The sequence below is a fragment of the Scophthalmus maximus genome, chromosome 12 (genome assembly GCF_022379125.1).
Source record: "Scophthalmus maximus strain ysfricsl-2021 chromosome 12, ASM2237912v1, whole genome shotgun sequence".
NCBI lineage: Eukaryota > Metazoa > Chordata > Actinopteri > Pleuronectiformes > Scophthalmidae > Scophthalmus > Scophthalmus maximus.
In genome coordinates this window covers 21203286-21223917 of record NC_061526.1, presented here as the reverse complement: position 1 = coordinate 21223917, position 20632 = coordinate 21203286, and the positions used below count along the sequence as shown (strand labels likewise).

Genomic DNA, 20632 nt, shown 5'->3' with positions numbered 1-20632 from the left:
AAAAAAAAGAAAATCCTGGACGTATAAACACGCGGTAAAATCTCTCCGACGAGATTCAACCGCGTGTTCATTTGGCAATGAGTTTACCTCTTGGAGCAGCGTTGTTGTCGCCGTGCTTTTCCTGCTTTGGCTGACATGGACAAGCCAAGCTGACATTTTTCCCATCGACATCCTAAAATAGAACACTTTATGACAGTTTCCACACACTCTCACTTGAATGTACACGCGAGGAGGAGGAGGAGGAGGAGAGGGGACTTATGGAGATTTGTCCGACGCCTTCTGTCCTCAACTCTTTCTTTTCTGATCCCCCCCCCCCCCCCCACTCTCCCCCGGGGGGGGGGGGGAAGAACTGTTCACAAAAGCCAGAGTGAATGCTGCGGAAGTGCAGAGAAAAATGTTGACGCGCCAAATCCTTTTAATTTATTTTTCTCTCTGTCTTTCTTTTCTCTGGAACTTTTCTCAGCGAAAATTGGATGATTTCCATTTTGGGAGCATGCCTCACGCCAATCTCCCCAGGATTCCCCCTCGGTGCCATGGCACGCCGGCGACGGCATCCCTCCCTTCCTCTAAATCACCATCACCTGACGTAAATGGAATTTCAACCGGGGATATGGAAAAAAAAAATCATCATTCATCCTCGTCCTCGTTTGTCACCATCAAAGCCACTCATGTTTTCGCCGCCTTCAGATTTATTCCTCCCGATCCGTGACAGTCGGAAGGATTTTATTCGGAGAGCATTTTCGTACGATGAGCCTCCACATCTGGCGTTATGCGTGCGAGCACGCGCTGTGGGCGCAGGGACGAGCTCTCGGTCACGTGACTGCCCCTGACTTGGAGCTAACAGTGGTTTCGAAGCGACGCGCGTGGTCGTTTGTGCGATGGGCTCGGCGCCATTCGTCGAGGACAGCATCGGAACAATCCGAGCTGCGTCCCCTGAAGGCGAATGCTGTGGTAGATGGTCAAGCGGGGAGGGACTGACAATGCCCGGGAAAAGGCTTTGAATGAAAAAAAACCCAGATAGATAAAAAAAAAAGGGGGAGAGAGAGAGAGATAATCCCACCCGTGATGAAAACCACAGCCCGGGGCACACATCGCTCACACGCCCAGCAGAGAATGAAACCGCCGGCCCGCCTGATTTGTGCCTAATAAAGTTGTCACATCCTATCAGGACTCACATCTACCACGGGAAGCACGGGCCCCCGGTCAGGGCTAGTCAGGGGCGATCGGGCCAGCCGGTGGTAGACAACGCCTCTTCGTGATGGATGATGGGAGGGAGCGCCGGCTGATGGGAGTGAGGGGCCAAGATGATGGAGGGTGATGCGGGTGAACAGTGGTCGGGCCACTGCAGGTGCTCTCTTCTTCGATTTATTAGGGGGGCTTGTAAGCGTCCCGAGAATTACAATGATAACCCTGCTCTCCCGGTAGCGACTTCATCGCAGAGACCACATAATAGCCAAAGTGAATTTTTTTTTTTTACGAGCTGCGTCCACCTCTCCCGGAGGACCACGGACACGCCTCCACGCCACCACGCCCCCCCCCCCCCCCCGGCCCTCGCCGCGGCCAGAAGGAAGACGCCAATGCGGTTCGTGTCAGAGTGCCTCCGCTCGGAAGGCAGGTCCTGTCCCCGCGCCTCTCTCCTCTCGCCCACACACACACATGCACACACACACACACCCACTGCGGAAGGCAGTCTCCATGGCCTGACCCCTAGAGGGAGAGGCCGCATGTGGAGCACGCGGAGCAGCTCGCCCGCCCACAGAGGCCACGTCCGGGTGCCCCTCGTCAAACACGAGTCGGCCAGACGGGGTGTTTGGAGAATTAGCTGTTGGCCGTGTCCATTCATCGGAGATAACACCCGGGTGGCTTTAGTTCCTTAAAAGCCTCGGGTCGTCCCTTGAGATCATTCAATCACAGCTTTCATTCATTCATTCATTCATCGTCTACCGCTTTATCCATTTAAGGGTCGCGGCAATCACAGCTTGTGTGTTTTAATTTCCGCGGCTGCCTTTTTCAGTAAAACCAGTGCCAGCAGTGTGTGTGTGTGTGTGTGTGTGTGTGTGTGTGTGTGTGTGAGAGAGTGCTGCTTTAATGTGCAGGTGTTTCCACACGCAATCTGTGCAACCTTGTGACCCAGGGTGACTCACTGTATGTTGTCAGCCATCTATGATCGACTGGTCTCATGAAGCTCAGCTCCTTTATCGGAGGTTTGTGATTTCTCTCGAGATCGCGCGCCGTAGCTTATGGGTCCATTGGACGGAAAGTTATCCACGACCAATGTTTCCTCTGCCCTTTTCAGTTCCCAGTTTTTTATCATTATTTTTTCCAAACTACAACTCTCTTTGCAAAATTCCAGCTCTATGAATTCATCAGGTACAGGCGTCGCGGTTGCACTCCCTTCATCAATACTTTTGTAATCGCGGAGTCGAAGAGGCCAGCTGATGCTCGCCCCCATCATAATGCATTCCAAGTTTAGAAACCACGTTTGCTCCTCCACGTGTAATATCTGGGTGCAAATGGGCCAGCTGTGATTGAGAGGCTGCAGCGCTACATCAATCAGGGGTGGCGTGTGACGTGTGGTAGATACAAAAATTGCTTTCACCCGCTGAGAGTAAAAAGAAATACGTGCCAAAGTTATGTTTTCTCACGAAATTATCAAACATACATGAAAATGGTTTTAATCATGCGGTTTTAAATTATTGTTTTCTTGTGGGGTTTTTTGGCACTATTACAAATGGTTTAGTTAGTTTAGTTATTGATTCTTTGCTTTGAGGCTGCAATAATCAATATTTCTATACGATTATAATGCGAAAGATGTCGCTCATTATCACTGGACCCTGGATGAGTCTTTGGAGAAAAGATCATTTATTCTCTTGAGCTGTTTTCAGACATGAACTCCGGAAAGGGGCTGGCAGGAAAAAGTTCTTATTAGGCTTTATATTATTATCAAGTCGACGTTGGGTATCCGTTGAGTCCGTTTGGTTCCATAAACCCTTTTTTTGTATTATTTATTGATGTGCGAGCACATTTTTCTCCAGACTTGATTTGGTTTCATGTAAAAAGTTGTTTTCCCTCTTCATATTTCATTGTTCAGGCTGACTCATTTCCAGCGGCAGCAGCCGGGTGTTGTTTTCAACTTTTTATAAAATAACTCAATAACTAAGTCTACAACAAATTCTACAACCTTCAAGCTGAGCATCAGAAATTGTGTTTGTCTGAGCAGTATTTGAATAGTGTTGCCGGTCTGATGGCCCCGTGTGTACAGCCTGACGATATTAAACTCATTAGGTGCTTTTGCGCGCGAGATGTTAATCTGCGCCGTGTTCCACGATCACGGCCATCAAATAGGCAGCTGATGAAAAGTTTGGTATTTAGAAGCCACAAAATTTTTTTATAGTATCGCTGGTTTAAAATTGCACTTATAAAAAAGAAAGTCTCGCCTATTCTCTGCTGGAAAACATTCAATCATGTGCCTCGTTCTCATTCATGCACCATCACTACACCTCACAATGTCTCATTGAATAGAATGGACAGTCTCGAATAAAAAAAAAGCTTTTATTGGATCTGTTCAAAAAGATATATCAAATTGAAGTTAAATACATCAGTTCATTTATATTTTACATGATTTCCTGTGCGAGGGCCGGATGTTCTGCGAGTAATGGGGAAGTACGAGTGCACTGTCAGCTCAGTATTATCCTGAGGAATGTGTGAGTATAGCTGGGGAAAGGGGGGAGTCTGTTTTAGTCGAGCCCCTTCCGGACTTTTTTACTGGACACACGGTGGCATAATGTCGTTCTGCTGCCTGGTCGCCGCTAATAGACTGAGAGATGGATTTTCGCCATGCTGTCATGCCTATGGACAGAATTACTCGAACCTTCCTGTCAAGCGAGGCAACTTTTCTCTTTATCGAAAAGAAATCCCATTGTGCTTCTCACTCACGTAACAGCTTCTTATTCTTGCCACATCGTCAGCTACGGTAATGATACATTTGGACCGGAAAAAAAGGGTATTTTAAACCTTCACTACAATATTCAATATTGCACCATTTTCCGTTCAAACGCGTTTTGAGATCATGTAATGAAATACCGAAAGCAGAAATTGATAAGAAGCGCATCAGCATGCAGGCATGCTTTTTTACAGGCATGAATAATTGGACTGCGATTGATTTAAAGCCACATATGAACTTGTGATTACGCGTTCGGGGAGTCGTTTCGGTCACACAGTGTGTCACATTAGCATAACAACCAGGGGGGGGAAAAAAACCCGGTGCCGTAATGGGCCTGTGTCCGGACCATTTGGGTGTAAAAATCCTCAGCACACACTAGCGGGACAGTTTATTACTACGCTTACATAAAAGGAGCTTTAAGAGCTGCGCTTCAGCTGCTCCGCCTGTTATATGTGCGAGTGTATATGCGAGAGAGAGGTGAGAGGTGTCTGGGGGTAAGGATGTTGTAAAGAAGAGGCGTACGAGAAGGAGGACGGGAGAGCGGTTGAATCTCATTAGTGGCATTTTTCATATTCTTTGCTTCATACTGCCATATTGAATTTTCTTGAAATGGTGTGTTTTATTGTCCTCTCCATCCTCTGGACAGATTGGTTTTCATCAAGGGGCTGCTGATTTCATGTAATGATGGCGCGACAACATTTTTGTCATCGCCTATATTTCACGAGGGGAGGCGGGAGGGTTGGCGTCGCTGGGAGGACGAGGTCAGTGGGAGGGAAAATAAAGGGGAGGCGCCGGATGTAGGAGCCTCTGGTGGCGGCACTACGCCGAAAAAAGGCAGTTATTTGGCTCTGGGATTGTTTGTTCTGCCCTTGATCCTTTACAGACAAAGGTAAAGTAGTGATTGTTTCCCCCCCCCCCCCCCGCTTCCTGTCACGTTGTCCTCCTGCGGCTGATCCTCTACTTGCCAGGGATTACTGATAGAGGAGTTCTTCAAATGCTGGATGACAATGGACGTGGCCCTGAGAGTGCAGATTGCTTCTAACAGGTGCCCGCATTGAATAATTTGATTTCCCAAGTGCCTCGGAAAAATAATGCCCCACGAGCCACACTCAGCTAAAAACCGTCATCACTCATAAGGGTCCACTGGTTCTCTGAGGTCTGCGCCCGGCTCTCTTATACTACATATGCAGGTGCAATGGGCACTTCATTGATCTCTTGCTGGGGAGGTCAAAGTGCACGTTCAAAAACTGTTACGGTGAGGGATGAGCTGTCACGAGGTTTACGCCCATTTCATCTGAGGAAATGAATGAACAAAAATATACTCACAAGGGAAACATTCCACACAATTGAATCATTATTAAAAACTTTTAAGGCAGAAAGACATTTTTGGGGGCTTTTCATTATTAAGCCGATTGCACCGTATAATGACGATAGAAAAACTACACCATTCGCACTATAATATTTGTCCCAATGCGCCTTGATTTCACCACGTTACACGTTTTTCGCAGAAAAATGACAACTCGATTTACGGCAGAAAGGAGCAGCGTCACCCATCGCGTAACCAAAACAAGGAAGGAAAGGGAAATAAAATAGAAAATTAAACTTAAAAAACAGTTACAGGCAATGTAATGTAGTGTCTTTATATAGTGTTAAATGTTCTTTCACTTCATTAGATAATTTAATTTGTATTTATTTTCCATTATTTGTGTTTCCCCCTGATTTTGTTGAATTATACAATTGTTAACTGTGTGCTGTAGAGCAGAACTGAAGGATTTATGTGGTAATAAAATATTTTGGGGAATTTGTTTTGGGGCATTAGATATAGTAATGCGTTCATGACCCGTGGAAATGTAGGAATTTCCGCCTTTATCGGTAAGCGGTAAGCTGTCAGGATTTAGTGACCACCATTGACCGGATACATTTCAAAGAATGGAAATAATAAGAGATAAGCTATCATTGAATGTACCTAAGTAATTTATTGGATATTACAGCGTGTGCTGTTTGAGATGAGAATCGTTGAAACGGGAACCGCTGTAGTTGTCAGCATGGGTACGTAAACGCAACATAAAGCCGTTAATTTCCGGGTAACGGCATCGGAAACACTCCTCGCCTGCAAAAAGGCGGATCCCTCTCTCTCTTTCTCTGCCACTTTGCATTTCAGAACATTTTTTTTTTATTTTCTCGACGGTTCCCACTTCCGAGATCCAACTGGAGTGGAGGACGTTTTTTAAAAATTGATTTTGAAATTCAAACGACATTAATTTCCAGTCGACGAGCGGCGTCCTCGCCTCGCGACCACAGGAAGAGCGTCCCGGCTCGAGCTAGCTAACTTTTAACACACATTAGCATTTAACTTGACAACTGCCCCTCCAGCAGCAGCAGCAGCAGCGGCGGCAGCGGCACAGCAACAAGGGAAGAAGCGACACCGCAGCAGAGCATCGGAAAGATGGGCGATAAAGAACTGACGTGGGCACTGAAGACCGGAGACCTGGACGAGGTCAAAGCCAAACTGGTGACGGTAAGACGGACGCGACTCGACCGGTCATCTGAGTGAGTTTGTGTGCAACAGTTTTCCGACGAGCGACTGACGCCAGGTGCTAGGCTAGGCTAGGCTAGGCTAGGCTAGGCTAGCTAGCTAAAAAGCTGGTTAATGTTCGTCAATGTGACGTCGACGCGCTTCTGTGTCATTGGGGTTAGCTGTTGTTTGCGGAGCTTTGACTTGAACACGAATTCGTCTCGAAACGCCACAAGGCTGCTGACACGTTACATCGCGGACCTAAAAGAGAGATAAGAGAGTCGAGACGCTAAGCTAGCATCGTTAGCATAGCTAGCGACGTTCAAGTGCTAGTGTCACCTGGAGAAGAAAAGGGGGGCGGCGGGTTGGTGTTTAGCTAACTGTCTCGACCCCTGCCTCTTTACAAGGGTCCGTCAATAGACATCGACTTAAAACGCGGTGGCTCGGACGATGAAACGAGTTTCCCCATCACCACCTGCCGTAGATAGCAACCTGTTGGCAAGCTAACCGACGATAGCATCAGCCGGTGCACGGTACACAACTGTGCACCGAAGCCCATTGTTGTGTCCGCAGCGGCCCGTCGTGTTATTGTACAGTGACTATTATCATCATCATCATCATCCTCAGTGAGAGTGTGTTGCTGATGCCAACGCGCTGTCAAAGGTGTCCCGGCTAACTGCTAGCGAGCTACGCGATGGACGACATGGGCCCCGGGGCAGTGACAAGCTAGCTAGCTAGCTAGCTAGCGTAGGTGGGCGGGGGTCTCAGCTGGAGACCGGGACGCGAGCCGGTGACTCCTGCGTCAGGTAGAACAGATAACTCCATATTCGTCCTCACCGATTTCAAGCACAGGGCTCCTGCGAGCATCTCACGTTTACTGCAGAGATTGAAGCTTGTTGCCCCTGCGTCTGCTGGAGGAGGCCATTTCTGATTTTTACAAAACAGTCCGACATTCATTTAAGATGAGGTAGAACGTCACTGTCCCAGCGTGAGATTTGTTCAATCACAAACAACACGACACATGTATCCATCCGCCACATGTCCATCTGCATTGATGAAGTGTACACATGATGGCCTAATGTAAAACAACAACATGGACACAAAAGAGTAAATATCAGAGGAGACACATACTAGGACGTGGTTTGTACTCAGATAACACGTGTATAGTTGTACTTGCATATTGGAGCCTTAGTCATGCTCCATAAGGTAAACACATCATGTATAGTGTTGTCATCATGATAGGTCACTAAGGCAACCAGTTATCTTTCTACATTAGATCACCAATCTCTCAGGCTTACTTTCCTTTCTTACTCCTCGATCAAATTCTCTGAGGCCCCAAATCTGTAGAATATCAAAGTCTCTGATCGCTGTAGTCGTTGACAGATTGAACTTGTGTCACAGTCACTTTCAGTTGTTTCCAGATTTCTTAGTGGGTATAAAGTGTAAAAAAATAAAAAGGACTCCCACTTCTGTTCTCCTCATCCACATTCGTATACCTCTTTCACACCAAAATGACGGTGTAGACCCGGGTTTACCGGCGGAGGAGTCGAGCCTTCGTTGCCTCCGTCATCGCGCATATTAGCGGGTTCCCCCGGGTGTGACGTTCACATCAATGCCGATCGGAGGTGAAGCCGATTATTACCCGGGTCTATTGCAGAGTCATTTGACCCGGGGCTGAATGCCGATTTAACGTTTTCACACTGCAGAAAACGCCGGGTTTAAACAGTTTTTTTTGGCCAGTGTGAAAGGGGCTTCAGTCTGATCCAAAATGTCTTCTTTTTTTACCTGAATACAGTCTTAGATTTTTGGAGATTTTTGGTTGGACTGTTACTGTAGGTTCAGTCGTTGTTGTTTTTTTAAATAGTTTCATAGTTCATCGTTTGTTTTCAATAAAATGTTTGAATGAATGAATGGGGGGGAAATGTGATGAACACTTGACATTGTTGATGCAGACGTGATGAAGTGTTTTCTCTGAACCGCCATTACACACAAAAATAATCAAGTCATGATTGCAGTGGCTTCATCGTGGATGGATTTTCCATTCACAAGGAGTCTTTTCTCATTTCTGACGGTTTTATTTTCTAACTCATACCCATTTCATTATCTACAAAACTCTGGGTATGAACCACTGCAGGGCTTGATCCTTCTTCTATTGTGAAAATGAAACAATTTCAGTTGTATCAGCCCAGTTTGGAACTGAGGTCTTTGGAGTGATTATTTCAACCCTATTAGAAACGGGGGGCCGAGGTTCGATATCCATCATTGCTAATGGAGTCGGTGGGATCGAGAGCATAATGAATTGTCTTCAGTGTGTTGTACTTGACCTTCAGTGGAGTTAGTGGTAGAGGTGACGGCAGTTACAGATACGAACAGGTTCTTCTGTGTGCATCACATTTATTTGACCACAGGAAAGGGATAAACTGAAATAAGAAGCAAGGGAAAGAGGGAACAAAGGATGCAATATTTGTGATTGAACATTGAATTTATGAATTGTCTTCAGATATTGGGATTTGCTATTTTTGGACAATTATAGTCAACCTTTCTCACAGCAGATCTTTAGACTTGTATTTAAAAGCATTATTAATAGCCCAGTTCCATTGAGGTCTCCATGTACGCCATCATTCACAAAACCAGGGCCTTATGATTTACACATGTAAATATACATAAGATATATTTGATAGTATAAGATGCACGTGCTTTTAAAGTGTCAGAGTAGATAAGTTCAGAAATTGTGTATCATTCAATTGCAATGTTGGAACCAGGACCAGGAAAGGAGGATATTAAGCTTTATCGTCATATGGTCATAAGTAGAATTCCAGATCAAGATGTAGCTGCAAATCCATATTTTATTTAACATACAGTATCTCTAAAATCAACCATTACCTGTTCCTCTACTTTGATTGACATCTCAACTTTATTTTAATTTTGCTCTTCGTTGCCCCCGGGGGACCAGACCGCTCAGGTCGCTCCCCAGCTCAGGTGCTTTAATATGAGGGTCTCGTGTAACAAGATATATTTGTACCTTCCAGGGCCTATTTTCTTTTTCTTTTTTTACCTTAGCTAAAAGAGATGATTTCCTGAGGCAATCAAGACTTTTTCCCCTCTCCACATTTTCCTCCATCTTTATGCAGAAAGCTACTTTAATCACACACAGTTTTGAGAGAAGTTGCAGCTCACAGCCACAGCGGTGATTGATATGTCCTCCATTTGGAATTGTCAGTGGAGGGGCTGGCCTAGTACACACACTGCTCTGTGTGTGGTTGTTGTGGTGAGGGAATTTTAAAAAAAAAGAGAGTGGTTGTGTGTCTGCCTTTTCTCCTGCCTGCCAGGTTGACAGTCTGAGATCTAACAGCAGCACAACAGGGAAGTGAAGGGCAGAGAGGATGGTGTGTGCATGTAATTGTTTGACACTGACATTCTGTGGGAGCTTGTATCAACAGTGATTGTTCCTGTCCAAGGTATTAAAAAAAAGAAAAAAGGGAGTCCTCCCATCCCCCTTTTAGTGCACATTGTTATTCACAGTGTTGTTTTGCTACAGCGCGGAGCTTATTTCAGACCCGTCAACGTGTTGTTTTTCTCTTTTTTCCCAGGCCGAAGATGTGAACCGGACCCTGGAGGGCGGGAGGAAGCCTCTGCACTACGCCGCGGACTTTGGCCAGACGGAAGTTGCAGAGTTCCTCATTTCGCAGGGAGCAGACATCAATGTAAGAGCCACAACATCCAGCTCACATCACCGGCCCTTTTTGCATTTTACGCGCCTGCTGTCAAGGGGCTGCAACGACCACAAAGCTGCTTGGTGTTATATGAGCGTTGTGTTTGTTTAAACAAGAAAGCCGGCAGTTGTCAAATGCTATTTCAGCCATTGTCCACTCTCTCATTCAACAGTTGTCTGGGCTTACCCGACCACCAGACCTCACATTTAGCCTGATTTGCCCCCTGAGCCTCAACAGTCGACTGATCCGTATCCACTCAATTAGGAACTAATCTGTCCGACAGTATTAACATTTGGAGAGGACTCTTTTTGTAATTTCCAGCTTTTTGTTGAGATCTTTTTGCCTGTAACTCATAGAACTGAATTTGGAGAAACATTTTCTAAATGGTTATTTGTAGACGAAGATAGTTCTATTGACAGTTTGCAGCAAGGTGCATCTCACCCCTTATCTTAAGTTTGGCTAAACACAACAACTCGTCATCGTAGCACGGACTGGTTCAGTCTTCACTGACACGAGGAGTAAAAAGTCAGACCAATAAAACAAGTCTTCGTTTGGCCTCCCAGGCCTTAAAAATGTGTGTACAGTTCTCCTTTTCTCTTTATAACCACCTCAGCTACTGAAACATGGGAGATAAATATAGTGCCGAAGTGCAGAGAGCTTTCTTAGAATTTCTGGCCATGATAAGAGACAAAGTAAAACCTCTCTCACAGGATGTTTTTTTTCTTCTTATTTATTTCTGATAACAAGCTGCTATATGAATTTTTCTCTCTCTTTTTCCCAGGCTCCCGACAAACACGGGTTAACTCCACTGATATCCGCCTGTTTCGAGGGTCACATCTCCTGCGTCAAGTTCCTGCTAGAAAAGGTTGGTATGCAATACACGTGCATCTGCACATAGACGTGCCCCGGTGTCCATGTTCATGTGTCAGAGAGGCCTCCACGGTGAGGCAATGAGTTGCTGATGAGGTAACTCGTCGGACAAAAGGCCCTTTTAACACAGTCCCCGCGGAGGCTGTGCTGGAATTTTCATAGAGCGCCTACACAGTTTTGCTGCTGTTCACTTGTGTAATGACAGTGTTTTTTTTTTTTCTTTTCTTTCATGGGGTGCCCCGTCGTTCATCTCGAGCCCTCCCTCACTTGTTCGACTCTGGAGCTTTCTTAAAATGCCGCCTCTGTCAGAGATGCACACGGCATTGTGCACTCACCGCTGTGAGAAACAACACTGTGTCAGGCACAGCTGGCATTTGGCTGTTGTAATGCGGCTGAAAAACAAGCGTGGCGTAATAAAAGTCCACATCAACCAAGCTCATACAGCCTTAGAAAACAAAAAGCTGTGCAGTTCCATCGCAGTCAAACAGCTTGTGGGGTTTTCTTTTTGGGTGGAGGAGCTTTTGTCTGGGAAGTCGGTGTCTCTTCTTTGCATGTCTAACCTGAAAGTTTGACTCAGAAGTACAAGCACACCCGCCACTGTCATATAAATGATGGAGCTATTAATCTAGGCCGGTGAAGTGCTGTTTCTCAGTCGCCCAAATGAGCCAGACTGTGGACGATGGATGACGCACACAAGGGGGCCACAATAGCTACTTGTCTTTCACCACCTCCTTCAATCAGTGTATGATTGTGACTGACACTCATCTGTCAGTCTGGAAGTTTCTGAAAAGAATGAAAACAGGTGTTTACTGTATAGATTTTAATATTATCAGTCTTTTTATATCTGCAGCTTGGCTCACGTCAGCCATACATTCAGGGCGAAGGACGAGCTATTTTTGGTCACATCTGTCAACTGCAAGTCTCTCCACGGCAACAGCACAACGACGATCATGGCATAGCCTTATGAATCGTCAAATATCAATTTGAGGTTTCCCATCGAATTGAAGAGGGCATGATGTCATGCAGACGGCCTGCGGGCTTTTAAAGTCAAAGTCCGCTGCTGCAAACCGAGATGTGCACATGAGAAGGAGAGATGGACGTGTGGGCGGCTGGTGGTGAGTGAGCGAGCAGCTGTCCAATCGCAGCCAGGCTAAAGGAGCCATTGTCAATCTCAGCTCAACAAAAGCAACGTGAAGAGGGAAGATCGGTCACTCCACCGATTAGAGAAGTCCTTTCTATTTTCTCTATGCATTATACAATTGCATATGCATCGTCCAGGCAGACGTTTAAAAAAAAAAAGGTGCATGAGTAGGAAACTGTTGTGGTGCTGGGTTAGAGAGACCCTTAGGTGGCACTCAACAGTTTACTTATTCCTGTTGGCATCCTGCATTAATCCTCCATTTTTTCACGAACACAGGCGCGCGTCCCAGGCCCTCGCTTCAATTGGGCAGCAGTTTGAATTTGGCCAGGCAGCTGGCCGGCAGCTGGCTACTTCAGTCGGTTGGCTCAAAGATAAACCGAAGGAAGCCGCCAAGGCCAACAGCGAGAGAAAATAACAGTTTACGACTGAGTAGGAATAAAACCATTCACGTTTTATTCACTTCTTCAATAACCATGCTGATTCCTGAATTGAAATTGAATTCATTATTAACACTGAGCTAGTTTTAATTACTGTAGTGGCTAACAGTTAGCCCAGGAGCTAACTCTATCTGTTTTTAAAAAACTTAACTTACTAAAACCTACTGGTACAAAACGGCCTATAACCTTCTGACCTTTCCACTAGTAATCCTAATGAAAGATTTGTTTTCATCAGCGTGACTTTAAGAAAGAGCCACGTCTGGTCAGCTCTGGTCTATAAGCTGTATTTACTTTCAGAAGATGTTGAATGATTTGCTCAACCTCATTTTGGAGGCAGGTTTACTGAAAATGAGGAAATGCGGGCAGATCTGAGCTGTCTGCCAGATGATGCATTCACACCATGTCACTCCCACATCAAAATGATAACATTCTGGTTTAAAGTCAGCATAAAAAAATAGAATAAAATAAAAAGACATTATTGTTGATTAGATTCATGTTCCTCCATGAATCACGTGTCGACAGCCGCAGTTCGTCCTCCCGAAAAGCCAGAAGCTCTTCAACGCCTGACATAGGCAGCTGCACAATTGTCTGTGGTATAATAAGAAACCAGACGCAGACAGCCGCAGCTCATCTGAACAGGGATTACGGTGGCAGGAGGACATATGAACTGAAGCACAGGTCTGCTCCTCTCGTGGCTGCGTACTCGTCTCCGCTAAGCATCAACGCGGATTAACACCCAGATGCAGCCAAAAGGTCATTAGTCACCGCAGGGACCATCTCTCAATACACATGCCCCTGACGGCTCATGACATTAGATGAATAGATTGTCCCAGAGCCCCCACCATTGACTGTGACCGCCCGCACATCCACTCAGTCTGGCAGCACCCAGTGCATAAGAGGAGCCCCACTGAGAATACTGAATTGTTACTATTGTACTGTCCGGCATTCTTGTGTTGGCAGCGGAAAAATGGCTCTGCTCCCCCGTTGCATCATGGGAGTCGCCCCCCTGCCTCCCGACTGCATGCTACGCTGTTGTTGGCGATAAATTATTAAAGGCGCCTTAACCCCAATAGGTGACCCAGCCGCAAGATCCCGGCCAAGAGTGCTGACTGCAGCCCGTGGAGGCCGGCCAGTCAACAAAAAAGGGAACAAATAGACATACACACAATGAACACACACACACACTCGTCTTTCACGAGGAACTGTACAGTATATTCAGAAGAAATGCAGCATTATTTTGTCAAGTTAGTTCCTATTTGTCACCTTTTATTTCAAACTTGACCTTGTAAGGTCTCGTCCTTATTTGTTCTTGGCACAATGTAGGAATAAGCCTATTTCTTTTCCTAGAAGTCCAATGGAGTTTGACAACTTGACTTTCAGCGACTTTCTTCGACTTGACCGAATTCCCTGATATGTTTTATTTTTTTGTTTCTTTCCCTGCACAATAACATAACCTTTGGTCTAGGTCAACAAAAACCTGCGTCAGAAAAACACATTTCACACCACGTCTTTGCAACTAACACAGCTATAAAGACGAAGCTTTGAGCTTGTATTGATCAGAAATCCTTCCCCGTCATCTGATATGTGACACCGAGAAGTCATGCCTTCGTTGTGCAGATGATTGATCCCTCGTTCCTCCCCCTCAACCAGAGCCCGAGATGATGCAGCCCGCTCCTTTACACATATTGCGATGTCTTGTAAAATCTGCCCTCTCGCAGGTCGGTAATGTTTGACTGCTGGGTCGATAATCTGATGTAATTCAGACAGGTTTTGAGCAACGCTCTGTCCCTATATTTCAAAGACTCGCATGCGGGAGACCTTTCAGTTCCATTGATCGGCGGTGGCATAATGAAAACTTAATGGACACTTGGCAGGTCCAGTGGCATTGCATTACTGACCCCACTGCCACTTTGTGTGGCTCCATAATCCAGGACGATGATGCATCTCTGTTTGGCCGGAGCCACCCCGGGAGTCTATTCTTACTCATTAGGCTGCTGCTCACTTGGCCACTAGCGTCTCTTTGGCTGTGTAATGTTTGGGCAGCGAGGTGTTCATGATGGGTCGTTATTCAACTTGGGGGGGGGGAGCTCATTACTGTAAGTGGTGTCAGGAGGATGCCACTGAGCTGCACGGCCACTGGGGGATATCACGGTGGATTCTGAGAGGCGGCAACGGGGAGGGGTACCATCCGAAGCTATTATTGGAACTCCGCCATAAATACCCAAAGGGAGAATTGGATACCCTGCGATACGTTTTCAGGGCAGTCCGTGCGTGCGTGCGTGCGTGCGTGCGTGCGTGCGTGCGTGCGTGCGTGCGTGCGTGCGTGCGTGCGTGCGTGCGTGCGTGCGTGTGTGACCAAAAAGGGAACGATTATTATGAGACTGTTTTGCCCCAGAAACGGCTGTATACCTGGGGTGCATAATTGAGTTTTGTCAGATGGATGACTCGCTGGCTCTCCGGCAGTCAGGGTATCGATGGTCAAAAGGGCCGAGGGTCAAGGTGGAACGCTGTTTCCTGCCATCTAAATGAGGCCTGTAGGTACTAGGTATGTTCTTGAGCCCGCTACTAATGACTTCCCCAGAGCTGGAGGGAAGGGGGGCTTCCTTCTACCTTCCTGCTCCCCCCACGCCACCACACACAAACACTATGATCGCTCACCTGCAGCTACTGGAAAAGTTCAACCAACGCAACAAAATAGGTAACAGCCATCTCTACTTAAGAGTAGCAAAGTTTTTATATCAGAGAAACATTAAAACATTATCAGAGAGGAAGGGTTTAGGTTTTTCCTCTAGAGTAATCTTTTTCCTCTATCTGACAAGACGAATTACACAGAAGGAATCCTCCTCCTGTGTGTTTGCTGACAGATTAAGGGAGGAGGATCATTTATTTAAATCTTCATGAGCAAACCGTCCCACTTGCACGGAAGTACGGACATTTTCCTGAACTATTCCAGAGGGGCTGTACTTGTTGGTCTGAATATTTTCTGGAACTTTTCCTGCCAGCCGTCACCGGCATCTTCGAAGTTCAGATGTTACACATCAGGACTCACTGAAATAACTGCGATCGTTGATTGGTGCAGGAGATGTGAAGCAAGTTTTGAAATGACAACATTTTCTTGAACTTTCGTCCTTCATCCCATTGGACGTGTCAGGTTTACCCGCTCAGCCCTGGTGAACCTCTCATGCAGGGAGGGGGATGTGCTCTGTTGCTCCTGTGGCACCCAGACATCCGTCCCCTCGCAATCGAACTGGGTCAACATTGTCTCTGATTCCCGTGTTTCTTCCTCCATGCAACAATAGACTCTCTCTGCCTTCGGCTCTGTAAGCCCCTCTTCGCTAAGAGGCTAAAGTTGGCAGGCTGCTACAAAGGGCCTCTTCTCCGCGACACGCCCCTCCACCCTTCTGTCGCCCATTAAATCTGTTGTCACTACATGTACGTTCAACACGTTGCCCCCGTCTCATCCCTCTCTTCTTTTCTTTATCGTTTGTTTGGTTTTTTTGTCCTTAGTAATCCGAATCATTGGGCCCACTCCCATCTCTTTCACATTCGTTCTGTTATCCCTCAGAGCTCAAATGGATTCGTGCCTCTGAGTCTTTTCCTTTTTTTCTGGATGAAAACAGGCTGAGGAAGCTCAAGACATTAGATGGATAAGGCTGTAGGAAAAGTCCATGATTCTTCAGATGTCGGCAAAACAGAAGTGCAGAAATAAGTTTTAGCTCACAAGTTTTGTGGCGTCTTCATATCCGGAGCTATTTGGTTGCAAATGGTCATTCACAAAGGGCTCTGCGCCTCGGTTTAACCCCCCCTGACCAGATGTGAGTAACAGTCTCGGATGCACCTACGAAAGCATAGTTTAATATTCATGTCATCTCTCTCTCTCCGCCACCGCAGGGCGCTGACAAAGACCGGAAAGGACCAGAAGGCATCTGTGCCTTTGAAGCCGCCGAGAGCGACGCCATCAAGGCTCTGCTCAAGTGAGACCCTGAAGGTGTGTGGGGAGGTGGCCTGACAGGTGGGTGGACGGACGGACAGACAGACGGACGCAGTGGTTCCCCCTTGACGGAAGACGGACTCGACCCTTTGACCCTCATCAAGCTCCTGTCTCAACACTGCTTTTGTCTGTTTGTTTTGGAGGGTCACGTTGTCTGTCCGGTGATTCTCCTTCCCTTTCCTTTAATTTTTTTTGTGTTTCGGGATAGGATTTTCTCTTCCTTTGACCTCCGTTTGTAGCCATTTAACATAAGGACAGTGACGGTCTCCCTTAGGGACCAAACACCAGGGGGAGCGCTCTAATACACCTGGATCCTCAAAAACACCACCGACTAGATATCCAACTTTAATGCAAACGCAAAGCTTAGCACTTAAAAAATCCACAACCACTCATGCGCAGTTCTCTTTTAAATCTGTAAAGTAACAAGATCAAGAAGCGTGTTTCATATTTTTACAGCTCCACTATAAGTATTGTATGGCCACCACTTAATCTCATGAACAGTAATTGCACTGTAAAAAAAATACTGGATGGATCGAAGACAAAAGGTTTTAAAAGTCTAATTATATGAACCTTTCATTATGTGCGGCCTCTTCCTCTGCCCTCACTTCTCCTCTTTTTTTTTTTAATAGACCAAACTGTCCTTCCAGTCTAACATTGAAACTTTGGGTGAGAGAGAGGTCCAGAGGTCAGTTTTTTTTTTCCTTTTCTACTTCGCCCAGTATCACTTAACATATCAAATGGTGTGTTTATTTTGACACATTTTTATGTCACAGTAACGCATTAAAAAAAATATATAATTCTGTATTTCTTTGACCAATCACCAAATGCTGGCTAACTAGAAAAAGACTTGAATGTTGCAATTATGTTACGGAATTCCCACTTTTTTCGACGCGGCGTAAACATCACATTATTAGGATGAGGAATTTTTTAGAAATCGGTTTATTTAGTCTCCCCTAGATTTTCCGATTCCTTTTTGCTTTACAGCTTCTCTTGTGTGTTTTGTTAATTGATGGGCTCCGGGGGGCTCTGAGTTGAGGGATAAATGGGAGGGGGGGTAGAGTTGAAACTGGATGGTGGGGGCTGTTGGCATTCCCCTTGCCTTTGGATTTGGTTAAAAATCACCCCTGCCTGTATCGCTGCATGTCAAAACTGCCTCTGCTCTTACGCTATGAAATGCTCGCTGTCCCCTTCTTGGTTTTTGCTTTCAAATGAATTACTACTAAGTAATCGAGGTAAAACAAAACAAAAAAGATGCTCTTGCTGGCTTTGTTGTGACAAAAAGTCTGTAAAAAATAAATAAAAAATATCTCTAAAAATGTTCTGTTATTCTGAGCAAGTTTTCTTTAAAAACGTAACGCACACTTTTCCATCTCAATTTGGGCTTTCGCACCATACCATTAACATACCACGTTTGAAAATTGTGTCATAATTCGGTGGTAAACTGAGGCCTGAATTCATTCACATCATGTACCATAGTATCAGATGAATACCTGGTAATTTTCTTGTTCAACTTTTGGTTTACTCGTAGCCGTGGGCGATCTAATCAGTTTTTGTGGTTTGCAAAGAAACCCTCTAATCTGTGTCACCAATCTACAGCCTCGAGTTGTTTTATTATGACTCGCCGCACTAGATTTGTCTGGATTCAAATCAGCTCCATATTCTTAATAGAACAGTCGAAACACAACACAATCCACAGGTCCGAGTCATTTTCATCAGTTTTCATTTGGTTCACCCGCTGCGTCACAAATTGAACTCACCTCATGAGGTGAAGCCAACCATCAAAAACCATCAAACCAGAGGTTGAAAACAAATCACACAATAACATAAAATGTCCTCTTTAAGTGTCTTCTGTAGTTGTAGCCATTCAATTCTAAACATAGACTGTATATAAAGATGGACGACGCGTCTTCACTTCCTCCTGCTGTACAAAAACAAAGCCAAAATATCCCGGATGTGGTCGTTGCCATCTTGATCCACAGTCAGTATAACATCAAATAACTAATTAAAACCAAATGTACCTGCTAATATAGAAGAGAAGAGGTTTATGACCTATACCACAGCCAGCCACCAGGGGGCGATTCCAGATGATTTGGCTGTCATGTCATCCATCTATATACAGTCAGTTTTTCTAACAGTATCTACTTTTTTCCAGCACTTCATCGAGTCTGTTTTCGCACTTTTCGTTAAATCAGAATCTAAAATCCAAGCTGAAAACATTTTTTATTTAGTTCAGCCCAACACTTCTGGGATCTTTGGAAAAAAACCTCGGGGATCTTTCGCCAGAATTTCAGAACAAGCTTGCGTGAGGTCTGCACACCAGCGGGGCGCACAACGCCGCTCGTCTGCGTGACCCGAGTCTGTAATGATGGACCTGCCAAAAAGTGTACGGGGGCAGAGAGCGGAGTGGGAGAAATCGATAAAGAGGCAAATGCGACTGAGCTGTAGTCTGTGTGGTGAAGACGAGCTGCACCGGGTCCTGTCAAATGAGCGCACGTCCAGAGGGGAGGGGGCTGCAGACTGAGAGAGGCACCTTTGGGGGGGAAAAGGTCTGCAGTGGTGAGCGCTGCTGTGCTTTGTTAAATCAGACAGACGCATGCCCCCCCCCCCGGGCCACGAGCCCACATTTGGATAACTCGCGCCCAAGAACAAACATAAATCAATTATTTGCAGCTGGGGCAACCATCAAGATAAATATGACTTGGCCACGTTTTGAGGGCCTCCATCCCCCCCAACCATCAGCCGTACCCTCCTACTGCTTCTTTTAATATATATATATATATATTTTTAAACCCTTTTGTCTTTGTCGAGCCAGCAAATAATCTTGATGTGTGCAGAAGAAAGCCCGCGATACACTTTGATTTAGTCGGTGAATTGCTTTTCCACACATTGCTGTGCAGCAAGCTCCCTGGATGATTCCCGGTGCTTTCAGGGAGCCGGCAATTCAGAGATCATTAGTCTGGTATCATGTTTACATTCGCTGTGTGCAGCACAGTGGTCGTGTACTGTGCTGGATCAGTGGTCCTCTCCCCCCCCCCCCCCCCCGAAAAGAAAAAGGTTTTGTCTTTTCTTTTACGTAATAATAATATTCCCAAGTTCACTTGTGCTTCATCAGACAAGTAAAGAAGAAGAAGAGCGTGATGAGAAGTCATGCGCAACTTCCAGCTGCACTCTGCTCCCACCTGCTGTTCTCCCAGGAAAACTGCGGGGGGGGGGGCAAAATGGATCTCCTTCAATCGGAGGCATTTTTTTCCCCCTCAGATAATTAATATGCAACCGCTGATATTTATTGAAATATGAAACGACACCTATAGGAACATAATCTACAATTGAAACGATGATATGTCTCACAGTTATATCCCCTTACATCTATTTAGGATTAGGAGCTAATTGATTGCCGACTTTCTCTGCGGTAATTATCAGATGCAGCAATTAGCACGTGTGCCCACATACATGCATGCACAGAGTGTATGCGCACACACACACTGGCACACCAACTGTGTCTCATCTGCTTTTCTTCCACATGGTTGCTACGGAGACTTTTTTGCAGAGCTACCCTTGTGATCAACCGGCTCAAAATGGTGGTTAATGAAGTAGCAAATCCAAATCATTAGCATAATTAATATGGACTCCTGATTGCATTTGGGGCTCTCCCTCTCTCTCTCTCTCTATCTCTCTCTCCCACCCATTCTATTATCGACTCCCCGTCTCCTGCATTAGTTGAGCTTATGACTGATTTTCCGACAAATCCATAACTTATTTCCGTAGTCGTGGTTCAGCGGTCACGTGACCCAGCGGGGCAAGCCGACCGTTAAATCAAAAGGAGTCCCCGCAAAATTGGAAAATTACTGCGCAAATGTGTATTTTAAACGTTTTAATGTAGGTAATTTGGTTTTTGTGTTGCTTTGAACAGATTAGTGTAGCTGTAGGGGAGGGGGCGTCAGCAGTCCCGGCTAATTTTATGCAGGATCGAACCGCTTTAAAGGTCCAGTTTGTAAGTTTGGATTGAGGGGGGGATCAATTGA

At 45.8% G+C, this 20632-nt stretch overlaps 1 protein-coding gene across 1 annotated transcript; it reads left to right on the top strand.

The window, feature by feature from the left end:
* Window positions 1–6017: 6017 nt before the first annotated feature.
* Window positions 6018–17928, top strand: mtpn (myotrophin). Its single transcript, XM_035614919.2, has 4 exons — window positions 6018–6461; window positions 10049–10162; window positions 10953–11036; window positions 16511–17928. Exons 1-4 carry the CDS (start codon window positions 6390–6392, stop codon window positions 16595–16597), a joined length of 357 nt encoding a protein of 118 aa, XP_035470812.1. The 5' UTR covers window positions 6018–6389; the 3' UTR covers window positions 16598–17928.
* Window positions 17929–20632: the final 2704 nt, after the last annotated feature.

What these genes read in the sequence shown, in the direction of transcription:
- mtpn (XM_035614919.2), top strand. Translation starts at nt 6,390, where the DNA reads ATGGGCGATAAAGAACTGACGTGGGCACTGAAGACCGGAGACCTGGAC. An exon ending in TCAAAGCCAAACTGGTGACG is followed by an intron (nt 6,462 to 10,048) that starts GTAAGACGGACG and finishes CTTTTTTCCCAG; the next exon opens with GCCGAAGATGTGAACCGGAC. An exon ending in TCAAGTTCCTGCTAGAAAAG is followed by an intron (nt 11,037 to 16,510) that starts GTTGGTATGCAA and finishes CCGCCACCGCAG; the next exon opens with GGCGCTGACAAAGACCGGAA.